Here is a 14,069-nt window from a genome sequence, read left to right on the forward strand (position 1 = left end):
GTAGAAACGGAATAAAGGGCGAGATGCTAAAGTACGGAGGAGAAGCAGTAGCATCAGAGATACATCGGCTAGTGCTAGAATGTTGGAAGGAAGGAAAAATGCCAGAACAATGGAGTGAAGCAGTACTTTGTCCGATATTTAAAAAAGGAAATATTACGAAATGCGAAAATTATCGCGGAATAGCGCTGCTAGACGTAACGTATAAGGTAATGGCCACTTGCATCAACCGAAGACTAAAGCAACATATGGAAAAAATAGTAGGAGAATATCAAGCAGGGTTTAGGAAAAATAGATCTACTGTAGACCAGATATTTATATTGAAGCAACTACAAGAAGTACATTACGAACAGGGAATCAACTTATATCTGCTGTTCATAGACTTTAAAAAAGCCTATGACACGGTTAACAGGAAAAAACTGCTAGAAGCCATGCAAGAACTGGGAGTCCCAAGAAAACTAATAAAACTGACAAAGATGACCCTGCAGAGCACCAGAAACAGAGTGAGGATAAATGGTCTGTGGTCAGAACCATTCCAAGTAAGAACAGGACTCCGGCAAGGAGATCCAATATCAACTACCCTGTTCAATCTAGTACTCGAAGCAATAATAAGGAGAAGTGGCATCCACAGAACGAGCACGATATACGAAAAAAGACACCAAAATATAGCCTTTGCAGATGACGTGACATATATAACGAGAACAGAAGCAGAAATGAAGAAAATGACAAAAAATCTAATCAGAGAAGCGAAACGAATGGGTTTAGCGATCAACCAAGAGAAAACGAAGTTTATGAAGATGGAAAGAAAACAAACCCCAGCAAAACCACTGAAAGTAACTACAGAAGAAAGAACAACATACGAATTCGAAGAAGTAAATAGGTTCAAATATCTAGGAGTAGTAATTACAAACAAAAACGAAATGAACGAAGAGATAGAAGAACGGATCGCGAAAGCAAACGAGAGTGTAGGAAGATTAAACAGATTTCTGAGGATTAAGAATGTAACACGACGAACAAAGAAACAAGTTTATAAGACAATAGTAAGATCTACAGTCCTGTACGCTAGTGAAACATGGACGCTAACGAACGAAAAGGAACAGAAGTTGGAAGTATGGGAACGCAAGATACTACGAAAGATATATGGAGGTATAAAAGAACTAGACCAATGGAGAAGAAGAACAAACCGAGAGATCGAGGAAATATACGGAGAACCAACAATCACGAAGATAGTCAGAGCACGGAGACTAGGATGGCTAGGCCACGTCGGAAGAGCACCAGAGGAAAGCACAATTGGGAAAGTATTAGACCGCCTAAAAGGAGGAAAGAAAAAGAGAGGAAGGCCAAAACTTAAGTGGAAAGACGATGTTCGAAAAGATCTTCAAAACTTAGGCATTGAAGATTGGAGATCCAAAGCAGCCGACAGGAACAAATGGAAAATTATTGTTAAAAAAGCCCAGGGCCTTTAAGGCCTGCAGAGCTGAATTATATATTATATATAAATACACAAAATTAGCACTTTATTTCATGACTGGTGGATTGAAATTTCGCTGGATTGATGAAGTGGGCTCAATGCTTGTCACATCCACTTCTTCTTCCTCTCGCCCGTCTTCATTCCACGACTGAAGTTCCCCAGACCCAAATATACTATACATGAAATTCGTGAAAACAAGTATAGCCAAGTGTACCCAATACATGCTTCTTTTCTCCAGTATCGATTCCTAAAAATTTAATGTTACAAGACGATTTATGCATTAGTCTATTCTAACATTGGGTGCTACAATATCTTGAATTTTTGGAAGAGCTAAAGCAAGAACAATGTTAAACGTGTTCAAAACACCCATAACGGTTCCACTGAAATTGGGTGCAAGTTCCAGAGAGTTGATTCTGGCGCCACTGAAGTAGAAACCCATGAATGACATCCCTGCAATGAAGAAACTGACGGCCGTATTCCTAGCGCAGCCAGTGTAGGAAGCCGCCAGAAGGAACACTGCCGGTCCCATGGAAGCTACAAGTTTTCGTTTCGACTAAAGTCTCAACCATGTTTGATTTTACCGAAAGTCGTGTAGACTTTGCGCAAAGTCGTCAGCTGGACGTACTCTCCATTCGTCAAATAGTCTGCAATAAAACCACTTATCAATGTGAAACAACCCATCGACATGTATGCGATTGCAGTTAAGGCGGCACCAGTGTGGAAGTCGAAGTAAAGCACATATCTTAAATAGAAGTGAAGGTTCTTCATCATCACGTCCCAGATCCATCGGTGCCCCAGGTGAGCAATAACCAGTGCCCATAAAGGAAGTGACATCAATAATTGCAACCAGGGTACTTTTTTTTTTGGTTTAAAAGTTGTTACTTTCCCTGAAACCAGACTTAGTACTTATTCGGTCATAGATGTTCTATGAGTATGGTAATTTAATGGAAAAAATTAATATTGCACTCGGTACTAGATTTTCGTGGTCAAAAGATGGTGAATGGATAATATATTAAAATATTACCTAAATGTTCCTCCAGGAACTGCCGCTCTTTTTGTCGCAGCCACCGATTTTTGCTACGGTAGTACGAAAACCCGAAGAATGAAAACAAGACAGACCAGATTAATACCAATGGCGTGTATATGAAAAAAGGTGCGTTCCACATTTTCGTCGCTAGGATGACGTTCTCGCTAATTCCGTGGTGGAACGTAACAGCGAACTGTAGTCCACAGTAAGTAATAGAACCCAGTCTTCCTCTTTCTTGAGGTGGTGCCCAGTTGGCCAGAATCGAGTTGGTGCCGCTAAAAATTGCCGTACGACCAATACCGGTGAGAAACTGCCAGAAATACACAATGTAGAAATCTACATCAGCACCGCTTAGCATGAACGGTGTTACAAGATCTACCAAGCTCAAAACTATCATGGAAACCAAGATGAAATACTTTCCGCCGTAAATATCGGATAAAACTCCGCTGGGAAGGGAAGCGACCAACATACCAAATGGGGATGCCAGGTCTAGTCGTTGATGAGTTTCGCGTGTCCATGAGTAGAATTTTTCGTTCACGTGCTCCACTTTACTCACACGTTTTAGGAATTTGCATTCAGAGCTGTAATTGGGGTTATAGTTTGCGCCTATTGGGTGAAGGTGTCTGAAGGCTCTGGGAAAAGAGGCAACCGAGAGGTAGAAAATCAAACCCCCAGTTCCGAGTAAAGCCGATATTATGTAACGATAACGAATATACCCAATAGATTTAAATTGGTCCTTGATTCGCGAAAAACGTTGTACACTGGAACTTTGAACCGAAACATTTTGGTCCCGTGATGACATTTATACGAAAAAAGAAAAAACAATCAAGTAACAAGTCGAGGTATCTCTGATCTAACTGACTAATATTCTGCATTTTCTGTTCGAGGACTATATTTTGCCTTTTTGTCTTAATAAACATAAAATTCTTTGAACAACTCAAGACTTCAAAACATGTTTTTAATTTCCTGTAAAGAAATAAGTATTTTGCAGTTGATCTTCGCCCCCTTGATTTACGGCGAATGAAAAAAATCATCACAATAGAGAGATAGGGCGGGTGGGCGGGCTTAAATTTTGCCTTTTTGTTTTAATATGTGCAGACTTGTCATTTATAAAAGGCAAAATGTAGCCCCGCCCACCCACCCGGTCTTAATTCTGATGATCTTTTTTATTCGTCGTGAGCCAAGGGGGCGGAGTTTCACTGTAAAATCCTTATCTCTTTACGATAAATAACAATATAAAAACATTTTATATTTTGCCTTTGATTCTTAATATGCATGTGTATTTCCATAGAATTATTTGAACAACACGATTTTCAAAAACATTTTTTTAATTTCATGTAAGAAATAAGTATTTTGCAGTTAAGCTCCACCCCTTGGTTCACGGCGCATAAAAAAAATCATCACAACTGAGATAGGGCGGGTGGGCGGGCCTACATTTTACCCTTTTGTTTTAATATGTGTAGACTTCTTTTCACAACATGAAACTAATTGTTTCTTAATATGTGTAGACTTTTTTAGTAATCAACTTAAAATTTTCACTCTTCTTCTACAACCCCTTTAAATACGTCAAAAGTTGAACATCAACTCCGTTGGCAACTTGATAACGGAATTTATAAATGATAATTTTTAGCTCTAAGAGCAATGTTAGCGAGAACTTTTAAGTTGCTTGTTGTGGAAAGATAACTACACCTATTATTTTGTGATTTACTTGAACAGTTACTAAATCAGTATAGAAAGAAATATGTTGTATAGTGTCCCAAATACTCTAAGGTTATACATATTATAGCTGTTATAAAATTAGTGTACTGTGAAGTCGACATTGCAGTATTGTTTTTGAAATCTATATGTTACATTTGTAAATAAATAAAACCTTTCCCGAAAAATGGTTGAACTTTAGAAACTAACATAATACAAATCCATTTCTGAAGTTTCATGTTAACAGACTAATGGGGTTGTTGGTAGGTAATTCAATCTGCGTTTAATTCTTCCAGTTGTTCAGTGTCTAGTTCCATTCGTTTGTACTTTTTTAAAGCAATAAAAAATGTAGATACAAATAAGCAATCTAGATGAAATCGGATCTGTGTTGGTTGGCAAGATATCGGGACAAATCCTTGATTTATGACGGGAGACTCGTACCGGTGACCAGCCGCACAGGGAATATATTTTTCCATTATTAGGTTTACTGAGGTCATATAACCTTAGAGTATTTACGGGACTATACCTAGTCTGGACATTCAAATTTGTCTTTCTTATTGTGTTATTACTTTACTAATTAACTATTGATTAATTATTATTACTACTTACTTGGGTACAGAACTTCCCTCGCACCGAAAGTACAATGAAACATCTATGGTAGAGGACCAGTGGGCATGGCTAGTATTTGTTTAAATATTTTAAACAAATACTAGCCAACATATTTTAAACTTAGCCCCGCCCACCCACCCGTTCTCTATTTTGTTTTATAATATATATAATATATAGAAATAAATGTTATAGCAAATAAGTAGTACAACAAAAAGATCACGATTAAGGTTTTTTTTAACAGCCGACGTTCTATTAGTTCCCATTCTCACTTTACAAAAGAACATATAATTCACCCCGCCCACCCACCCGGCCTATATTTCAGTGATTCATTTAGTCTACTCCGAATAAAAAGTGGATCTCAATTGAAGAGAGATAAAATCGTTAGAATGAGAACAGTATGTGTGGGTGGGGCTAGTAGCTGCTAAGATAAGATTGATTTTGGTAAATGACGTACTTTCTAAGAAAATAAAGGGTGGGTGGGAGGGGCTAGTACCTGCTAAGATAAGACTGACAGTGTAAAACGACATACCTTCTAAGAAAAGGGAGGGCGGGTGGGCGGGGATAGTACTTGTTAAGAAAAGATTGATTTTGGCAAATCACATATCCCCTAAGAAAAAACGGGTGGGTGGGCGGGGCTAAAACTTGCTAAGATAGGACTGAACAATATTAAGAGTAGTCACTGGAACGAACAAGGGGTGGGTTGGCGGGGCTAATACTTGCTAAGACAAGACTGATTATGGCAAACGACATATCCTCTAAAAAAGTAGAGGGCGGGTGGGCGGGGCTAGTAGCTGTTAAGATAAGACCGATTTTGGTAAATTTCACGATTAACATTTTTTTTAACAGCCTACTTTCGGTTAGTTTCCATTCTCTGTTTACAAAAGCCCACCCACCCCCCCACACCCATTTCAGGGATTCATTTTGTCTAGTTCAAATGGAAAGTGGATCTCAATTGAAGAGAGATAAAATCGTTAGAATGAGAACAGTGTGTGTGTGTGGGGGAGGGGGGGGGCTAGTACTTGTTAAGATAAAACTGATTTTGGTAAATGACTGAACAGTATTAAGAGTAATCACGGGAATGAAGAGGGGGTGGGTGGGTGGGCTTATTGATTTTTATAAAAGATTCTGAACGAAAAATTTAAACTTAGCCCCGCCCACCCACCCGTTCTCTATTTTTTTTTCTTCAGACATAAGAAATAAATCATTTTTGTTATCGCAAATATAGTAGAACAAAAAAATCACGATTAACGCTTTTTTTTAACAGCCTACGTTCTATTAGTTCCCATTCTCATTTTACAAAAGAACATATAATTCAAAGGGCCTCTATTTCAGTGATTCATTTTGTCAAAGTAGTTCGAATGAAAGGTAGGTCACAATCGAAGAGATATAAAATTGTTACAGTGAGTGGACGGGGCTAGTAACTGCTAAGATAAGATAGATTTTGATAAACGACATAGTCTTTGAGAAAATACAGACTGGGTGGGCGGGGCTACTACTTGCTAAAATAAGACTGATTGTGGCAAACGACATATCCTCTAAGAAAATAGAGGGCGGGTGGGCGGGTCTAGTATTTGTTAAGATAAGACTGATTTTGGTAAATGACTGAACAATATTAAGAATAATCACTGGAAAGAAGAACGGGTGGGTGGGCGGGACTATTGCTTGCTTATGAATGTCTCTGCAGGAAAAGTTATACTTAACTATTGCTTCTTACTTGATTCATGTCTGGATTTTCTTTAGTGAGAAGTTCATTCGTTGTATCGAAAATCTTGGTAAATGAGGTTCTGTGTAGATCCAGGGTTCTTATGATCTTCTCCATGTTTTGAATATTGTCACAATCAAAGGGAAAAAGGCTATCCCTCCGGGGCCTCCAAATGGTATGAACAAGTAATGACGAGTACAGTATTTTACTAGTAGACAAAGTCCGGATCAAAGAACCTTTTTATTTGAAGTATTTTTTTTACTTTTCTTAGTTTCATAGAAATTTGCTAGTAACTATTAACCAACAGATACAGTAGATAACAGAATAAGATAAGAGAAGAAATGTACAGAAGTGTCTATTGGGCGTGCTACTAGGGATGTCGTGGTAACGCTGTTGTACTTTCCATTTCTAGTTCTTCCTCACCCTCCTCAGAATCCCACGACTGAACATCCGCAGACCCAAATATCGTAAACACGATATTTGTGGCAGCAAGCACAGCCAAATGTATCCAGAACAGCATTTTTTTCTCCTCTATCACGTTCTAAAAGTTTAATATTAAAAGACGATTTAGACATTCGCCTATACTGACAGTGGGTGCAACAATGTGTTCCATTTTCGGCAACAGTAAAATAGGTATACACTCAAACATAGTCATCAAACCAATAACGGTTCCACTGAAATTTGGTGCAAGCTCCAACGTGTTGATTCTGGTACCACTGAAGTAGAAACCCATGAAGGACATCCCTATAGCAAACATAAAAATCGCCTCTGTCCTATGGCAGCCAGTATAGGCAGCCGTTAGAAGAAAAACTGCCGGTCCCATGGCACCTACAAGTTTTTGTTTCAGCTAAAACCTCTACATTGCTTGATGTTACCGAAAGTAGTGTAGACCTTGCGCAAAGTCCTGGTATGTATGTATTTTCGATTTATCACAAAATCTGCGAAAAATCCACATATCAACGTAGAACAAGACAGAGACATATAAGCGAGACAAGTATAGCCCATGGATTTTTCGTTGCTGAAGAACAGCACGTATCTTAAGTAGAAAGGAAGGTTTGAGATCATCACGTTCCAGATCCATACGTGTCCCATATTAACGATGATTAGTGCCCATAAAGGAATCGACGTCACTATTTTCAACCAGGGTACTCGTTTTCTGTCAAAATTTGTTACGTGTTCTGAAACGAAACATTGAAGCCGTACAAATTTCAAAATCTTACGCAGTTTTTCCTGGAGATACTGCAGTTCTTTCTGATGCATCCTGTGGCTCTTACTGGAGTAGTAGGAAGACCCGTAGAACATAAAGAAGACAAACCAGATTAACCCCAAAGCACTATATATGTAAAAAGGTGTGTTCCACAAGTTCGTTGCCAGGATGAAGTTGTCGGTAATTTCGCTGTGGAACGTAACAGCGAACTGTGTTCCACAATAAGCCAAAGAACCCAATCTTCCTCTCTCTTCGACTGGTGTCCAATGTGCTAGAATCGAGTTAATGCCGCAAGCAACCATCGCAGCACCCGCACCAATAAGAAAATACCACGTGAATAATATGTAGAAGTCTGAATCGCTGCCACTTAGCATGGGGGGTGCTATCACTTCTATCACACTTATAACTAATATCGGAATCGAGACAAAATATTTTCCTCCTTTTCTGTCGGAGACCAATCCGCTGAGAAGGGGTATTATCAAGTAACCCCATACGTATGCCCTTGAGAGCTCCCTCGTGCGCGTGGAGGGCCAGTGGTAAAAATTTTCATTCACGTGCTCTATTCTGCTTACATTTCTGTCGAATCTGCAGTTAATACTATAACTGCTGTTGTAGTACGGGTGCTTTGGATGCAGGTGTCTAAAAGCTCTCATGAAGCTGACAAACATGAGGAAGTAAACAATGGTGGCGGTGCCGAGTAGGAACGCTGTTACGTAACGATAAGGAATGACGGTACATTTACATCGCGTTAAATTCAGTGGCATACTGCAAATTTCAGATGAATGTGGAGATAAACTGATGATAAACTGACATAAAACAAATTCTTGTCAACACGCTATGCCACTGCGATATTAAAAAATAATCGAGACTTGAGAACTTGTTTGAGCTACAGACCAGAGCGCGTTCAAGCAAGTGTCGACTCTAAGCGTTTGGACTACAATTTCTGCGAGAAATCGTTGTTTGATCGGATTTTAAAATGAATAAGTGAATATTTTTGGTAGACATTTACCTGGTTTTATTTACAAATATAATATGACATGTCACATGTTTCACTCAATTTTGAAATGCAACTATTTTTTTCGGAAAAAAATGATTATTTTATGTTTTGGAAAATCGAAAAATTAAAAAATTTGAAAATCTAAAAACCGAGTGTTATGTTTGTATAGAAAACGGTACGGTCTTTACAAATTGGAGTGTTCTCTAATATATTTAATTTCTGTAACTCTTTATTTTACATGACAAAAGTAAGTCTCTAAACATACTAGATATCTAACATATCTAACACCCTCTCCTGTCAGGACAACTTCAAATTCCCAACTTTCTTCACTTCTACTTTCCTACTTCGAAATCTAATAATCTTCTTGGTAAGCAACCTCTATTCCATCTTTTGGGCCTCGTTTCTGCGACTATTTGTGGAATGCTGGGTTGACTAACTACCGGCGTTGGTTCCGGACTGGTTACAATATCTTGGCTAAATGTAACATTGGTTACTTCAGAAACCTGTCTAGTTTCATTCGGAACATTATGATTATTTGAATTTGGAAACCTTGGTAACGTTCTTCCATCAGGTATACCAGGTGTAAGCATAGGTGAATTGTAGTTATCAACTTGGTTACTTGGCGGTACATTGTTTCTCGAGAACACTGTGTCGAAATGGACTTTTTGATTATCATTTAAAGGCAATTTAATAATTTGATTAATGTGACGTTTCCAGGTACGATTATCGTCTAGCTGAATCAAATAGTGTAATTTTCCTAATCTTTTAACAACTTTTCCTACACACCATCTTTGTTTTGACGTATAATTTCTACACTGTACTCTATCACCTACTGATACAGTTCTAATTTTATTATTTTTGTTAACATTACTTATTTTCGTTGGAATTGCATTTGGTAATATTAAATCAAATCTGTTTCGAATTTGTCTACCGAACAATAATTCTGAAAGACTTTTATTAGTTGTACTATGTGGTGTAATTCTGTAATGCATTAGCATTCTTTGTAGATTTACCTCATCTGTATTTTGGGAATCTATATTTAAACTAACTAGACTTTTCTTCAGACTTTGTACAAATCTTTCTACTTGTCCGTTAGTTGCAGGATTGAACGGCGCTATTCTTTTATGAATAATATTGTTACTAAAAAGGAATTTATTAAATTCATGTGAACATAATTGTGTACCATTATCACTCACAAAAACTTGGGGTATTCCAAATGTTGCAAAAATTTCTCTGCAAAATTTTATTGTACTCAGTGTTGTAATATCTGATAATATTCTTACAAATGGAAATTTTGAGTATGCGTCAATTAAAATTGCGAAATATTTATTATGGAAAGGTCCTGCGAAATCGAAATGTACTCTCTCAAATGGAGCACTAGCCGGTTCCCAAATGTGATTTTCTACTTTTTTTGGGTTATTACGAACTTGTTGACAAGCGTTACAGTTTTTAATAAGATTCTCAATATCGCGATCGATATTTGGCCACCAACAATAACTGCGAGCTAAGGCCTTCGTTTTCACGATGCCAAAATGCCCCAAATGTAATTCTTGTAACACGCGATTTCGTAGTGTCCTTGGTAAAACTACTCGGTGTCCTCGTAATAAAATATTTTGTTGTACACTAAATTCTTTTATGTCTATATTAAATAACATAGATTCTTTTAGTTCACCTTTTTGTAATTTGTTTATCACTGTACTTAATTCCTTATCCCTCACTGATTCTTTTTGTAGTTCAGCGATATTTACTGGTAACGTCTCTATCGTTTGTATTTGAAAAACATCTACTACATCAAATTGTGATTCTCGCGTATGTGATTGTGGAAGTCTGGAAAGGCAATCAGCATTTGAATGATTTTTCGTATTTCTGTATTTAATATCGTAATTAAATCCTTGTAGGAATAAGGCATAATGTTGCATTCTCATTGCGCTGTAAATTGGTAAAGGTTTGGTTGGAGAGAAAATTTGAACTAATGGTTGATGGTCTGTAATTAATATGAATTTATTTCCGTATAAGTATTGATGAAATTTTTTTATTGCAAATATTATACCGTAAGCTTCTTTATCGATTTGTGAATATTTTTTTTGTGTATCGTTTAGTGTTTGAGATGCGTACTGTATAACTCTTTCTGAACCATCTGGCTGTATTTGTGAAAGTACAGCTCCTACACCATATGAACTTGCATCTGTAGCCACTGTAAGTGGTAAATTAGAATCGTAATGTGCTAAAATTGTGTCGGATTTAAATTCTTCCTTTGCTAATAAATATGCTTCTTCACATTCTTTTGACCACGTGAATGAAACATTTTCTCGTAATAATTGATTTAAAGGGTATAAAATCGTACTTAGGTTTTTTATAAATTTTCCATAATAATTAATCATTCCAATAAAAGAACGCAATTCACTTTTATTTGCAGGTCTGGGCATTTTATCGATAGCATCAATTTTATTTTTACATTTGTGTATTCCCTTTTCATCGATCTTATATCCACAATAATTTATTTCTTTTTTAAAAAATTCACATTTATCGGTGTTAATTTTTATATTATATTTATGAAGTCTTTTTAATACTTCTTCTAATCTTTGTATATGGATCAAATCGTCAGGACCAGTAATTCTAATATCATCAAGGAAAACTGAAACTCCCGGTATGCCATTTAGGATATTTTCCATCTCCCTTTGCCAAATAGCTGGGGCACTGGCAATACCAAACAATAATCTTGTACATTGAAATAGTCCTTTGTGTGTGTTAATTGTAAGTAAATGTTGGTCTTCCGGTCTAAGTTCTAATTGTAAATAAGCTTGTTTTAAGTCAATTTTTGTGAATTTTTTACCCCCTGCCATAGTAGCAAATAATTCATCGGTTGTAGGTAATGGATGATCATCTACTATCAAATGTGGATTTAATGTAACTTTAAAGTCCCCACAAATTCTAACGGTATTATTACTTTTTAAAATCGGAACGATGGGTGTAGCCCAATCTGATGTATTAACTTTAATCAAAACCCCTTCCTCAACTAACTTATCTATTTCATTTTCTACTAACTGTTTAAGTTTAAATGGAATTGGACGAGCTTTAATATAAACTGGAACCGTATTAGATTTTAATGTTAACCTTGCTTGTATCCCTGTAATTTTTGCTAATTTTGTCTCTGTAATTGAATTGTATTTTTCTAACAAAAATTGTACTCGGGAATCTATTTCTTCCTTATGAACGTCAATTGTATGTAAGGTGTCTAATTTTAACAATTGTAATTGTCTAATCCACTCTCGACCAAGTAAAGGCATTTTATTTGTATCAGTAAGATAGATATTTAAATTATATTGTTGATTTTTGTGGTTGACAATAACATTTGCGTATCCCTCAGTCGTTACTTCAGTATTACAGAAAGTAAATAATTTTGTAACGGTACTATTAATGGTCGTATTTGGAAACATTTTTTTGAATTGTAATTTTGACATAACTGTGACAGCACTACCTGAATCAATTTCAAATTTAATCCATTTCCCACTAATATTTAAAGAAATTGTGTACTTATCTCTAAAGTGAGTATGGTCTAATTGATTTATTTCCTCCTCTGCTTCCACCTGGTGAGTTGGTACTGCACCAATTTCGTTACTATTATTTATTCGCTTAAAACAAACTTTTTGGATGTGACCAAGGGTCCCACAAAATCTGCACTTTGTATTCTTAGGTAATTGACAATTTGAAGCTAGATGGTTTCCTCCACACCTGTAATATTTAATATTGGAATTAGAATTTCGCGACGTAAACTTCGGTTGAATGGATTGTAATTTTTTTGTCTTCGTACTCTCCTCTAGTATAGAAGAAGTTCTAGACGTATTTTTCGTACCACCTTTCTTCTTTTCTCTAAGTGTAACATAGTTCATTGATGTATTTAGTATTTCTTTATTTGCATCTTTTTCTGACATTTCCATCGCATGGGCTATTTTCACTGCATCGTCAAATGTTAATTTGTCCATCTCCAATAGTCTGCAGCGAATTCTATTACTTTTTAGACCGAAAACGAACTTATTTCTTAACGCAGTTTTCAAATATTCTCCAAAATTACAGTTTATCGCTAATTTCTGAATCGCCACAACGTAATCTTGTAATGATTCTCCCTCCATTTGGTTACGCTGATGAAAACGATAATTCTCGGCAATTTCTAACGGTTTCGGTGCGTAAAATTCTTGTAGTATTTGTATTATTTCCTCAAATGATTTGTTGTACGAATCGTCAGGCGAGCATTTGTCACAAATGACATCAAATGCTTCATGTCCAATATAATGTAATAATCCCGGAGCGTAATCCACGTCTTTAACTTGAAAAAGTTTGAAATCACCTTTTAATCTTCTAATCCAATTCAGCCAATTCATTGAAGGTCGAAAAGGTTCAATATTTAAAGTAGCTTTGAAAGTATTACTTGGAGCAGTTTCATTCAACATCCTCGTCGTAGCTTCATTCGGCATCCTCGTCGCCAATATTTGTTATGTTTGTATAGAAAACGGTACGGTCTTTACAAATTGGAGTGTTCTCTAATATATTTAATTTCTGTAACTCTTTATTTTACATGACAAAAGTAAGTCTCTGAACATACTAGATATCTAACATATCTAACACCGAGAAAGAAAAAATCGACTTTTCAATTTCTCTAATACTCGATGTTTCAGTTTTTCAATTTTTGGATATTTCGATTTTTTGATTTCTCGCTTTACAGTTTTGAAATTCTTCAATTTATCCTCTTTAGGTTTTTTGACTCCCCAATTTTCCAATTTTTCAAATTTTCGATTTTTTAAATTTAGTTCTTTTTGATTTTCCGTTTTTTTAATTTTCTAATTTTTAGATTAATCAATTTTTTGATGTTTTAGTTTCGGGATTTTTCAGATTTAAGCTTCTTTAGTTTTTTTTCATTTTTCACTTTCTCGATTTTTTGGTATTTCAATTTCTCGATTTCTCGATTTTTCGATTTTTCAGTTCTTCAATATTTCTGTCTTAATTTTTCAAATTATTAAATGGTAGATTTTTCAGTTTTTTGATGTTTTTGCGTTCTTGATTTTTTATTTTTCGATTTTTAAAATTTCAGATTTTTTAGTTTTTCGATTTTTCAATTTTTCGACTTCTCTATTTATCGATATTTTTAAAATTTTAAATTTTTCATTTTTTAACTTTCGGATTTTTCCATTTTAGAATATTTTTATTTTTCGATATTTTTCGACTTCTCGACTGTTCAATTTCTCGATTTGTCGAGTTTTTTCAATTTTTGGATCTTTCGATTTTTCAATTTTCCAATTTCCCAATTTTTCGCCATTTCTGTTTTGGAATTCTTCAATTTATCGATTTTTACTTTTAAATTTTTTGTAA

At 35.8% G+C, this 14,069-nt stretch overlaps 3 protein-coding genes across 3 annotated transcripts; all 3 read right to left on the reverse strand.

The window, feature by feature from the left end:
- Positions 1–1,514: 1,514 nt before the first annotated feature.
- Positions 1,515–3,297, reverse strand: LOC135132840 (sialin-like). Its single transcript, XM_064061050.1, has 4 exons — positions 2,493–3,297; positions 2,050–2,355; positions 1,764–2,002; positions 1,515–1,715 (listed from the first exon to the last, which is right to left on the reverse strand). Exons 1-4 carry the CDS (start codon positions 3,295–3,297, stop codon positions 1,515–1,517), a joined length of 1,551 nt encoding a protein of 516 aa, XP_063917120.1.
- Positions 3,298–6,756: 3,459 nt separating this feature from the next.
- On the reverse strand, positions 6,757–8,514 carry LOC135132808 (sialin-like). The gene is made up of 4 exons (XM_064061010.1): positions 7,722–8,514; positions 7,377–7,679; positions 7,091–7,329; positions 6,757–7,042 (listed from the first exon to the last, which is right to left on the reverse strand). Exons 1-4 carry the CDS (start codon positions 8,470–8,472, stop codon positions 6,872–6,874), a joined length of 1,464 nt encoding a protein of 487 aa, XP_063917080.1. The 5' UTR covers positions 8,473–8,514; the 3' UTR covers positions 6,757–6,871.
- A 523-nt stretch (positions 8,515–9,037) lies between these two features.
- Positions 9,038–13,177, reverse strand: LOC135131799 (uncharacterized protein K02A2.6-like). Its single transcript, XM_064059650.1, has 4 exons — positions 10,756–13,177; positions 9,902–9,938; positions 9,719–9,845; positions 9,038–9,439 (listed from the first exon to the last, which is right to left on the reverse strand). Exons 1-4 carry the CDS (start codon positions 13,175–13,177, stop codon positions 9,038–9,040), a joined length of 2,988 nt encoding a protein of 995 aa, XP_063915720.1.
- Between the last annotated feature and the right edge of the window lie 892 nt (positions 13,178–14,069).

Source organism: Zophobas morio, unplaced genomic scaffold (genome assembly GCF_036711695.1).
Source record: "Zophobas morio isolate AGI-343-1 ecotype UQ-CSIRO unplaced genomic scaffold, CSIRO_AGI_Zmor_V1 ptg000021l, whole genome shotgun sequence".
Lineage (NCBI taxonomy): Eukaryota > Metazoa > Arthropoda > Insecta > Coleoptera > Tenebrionidae > Zophobas > Zophobas morio.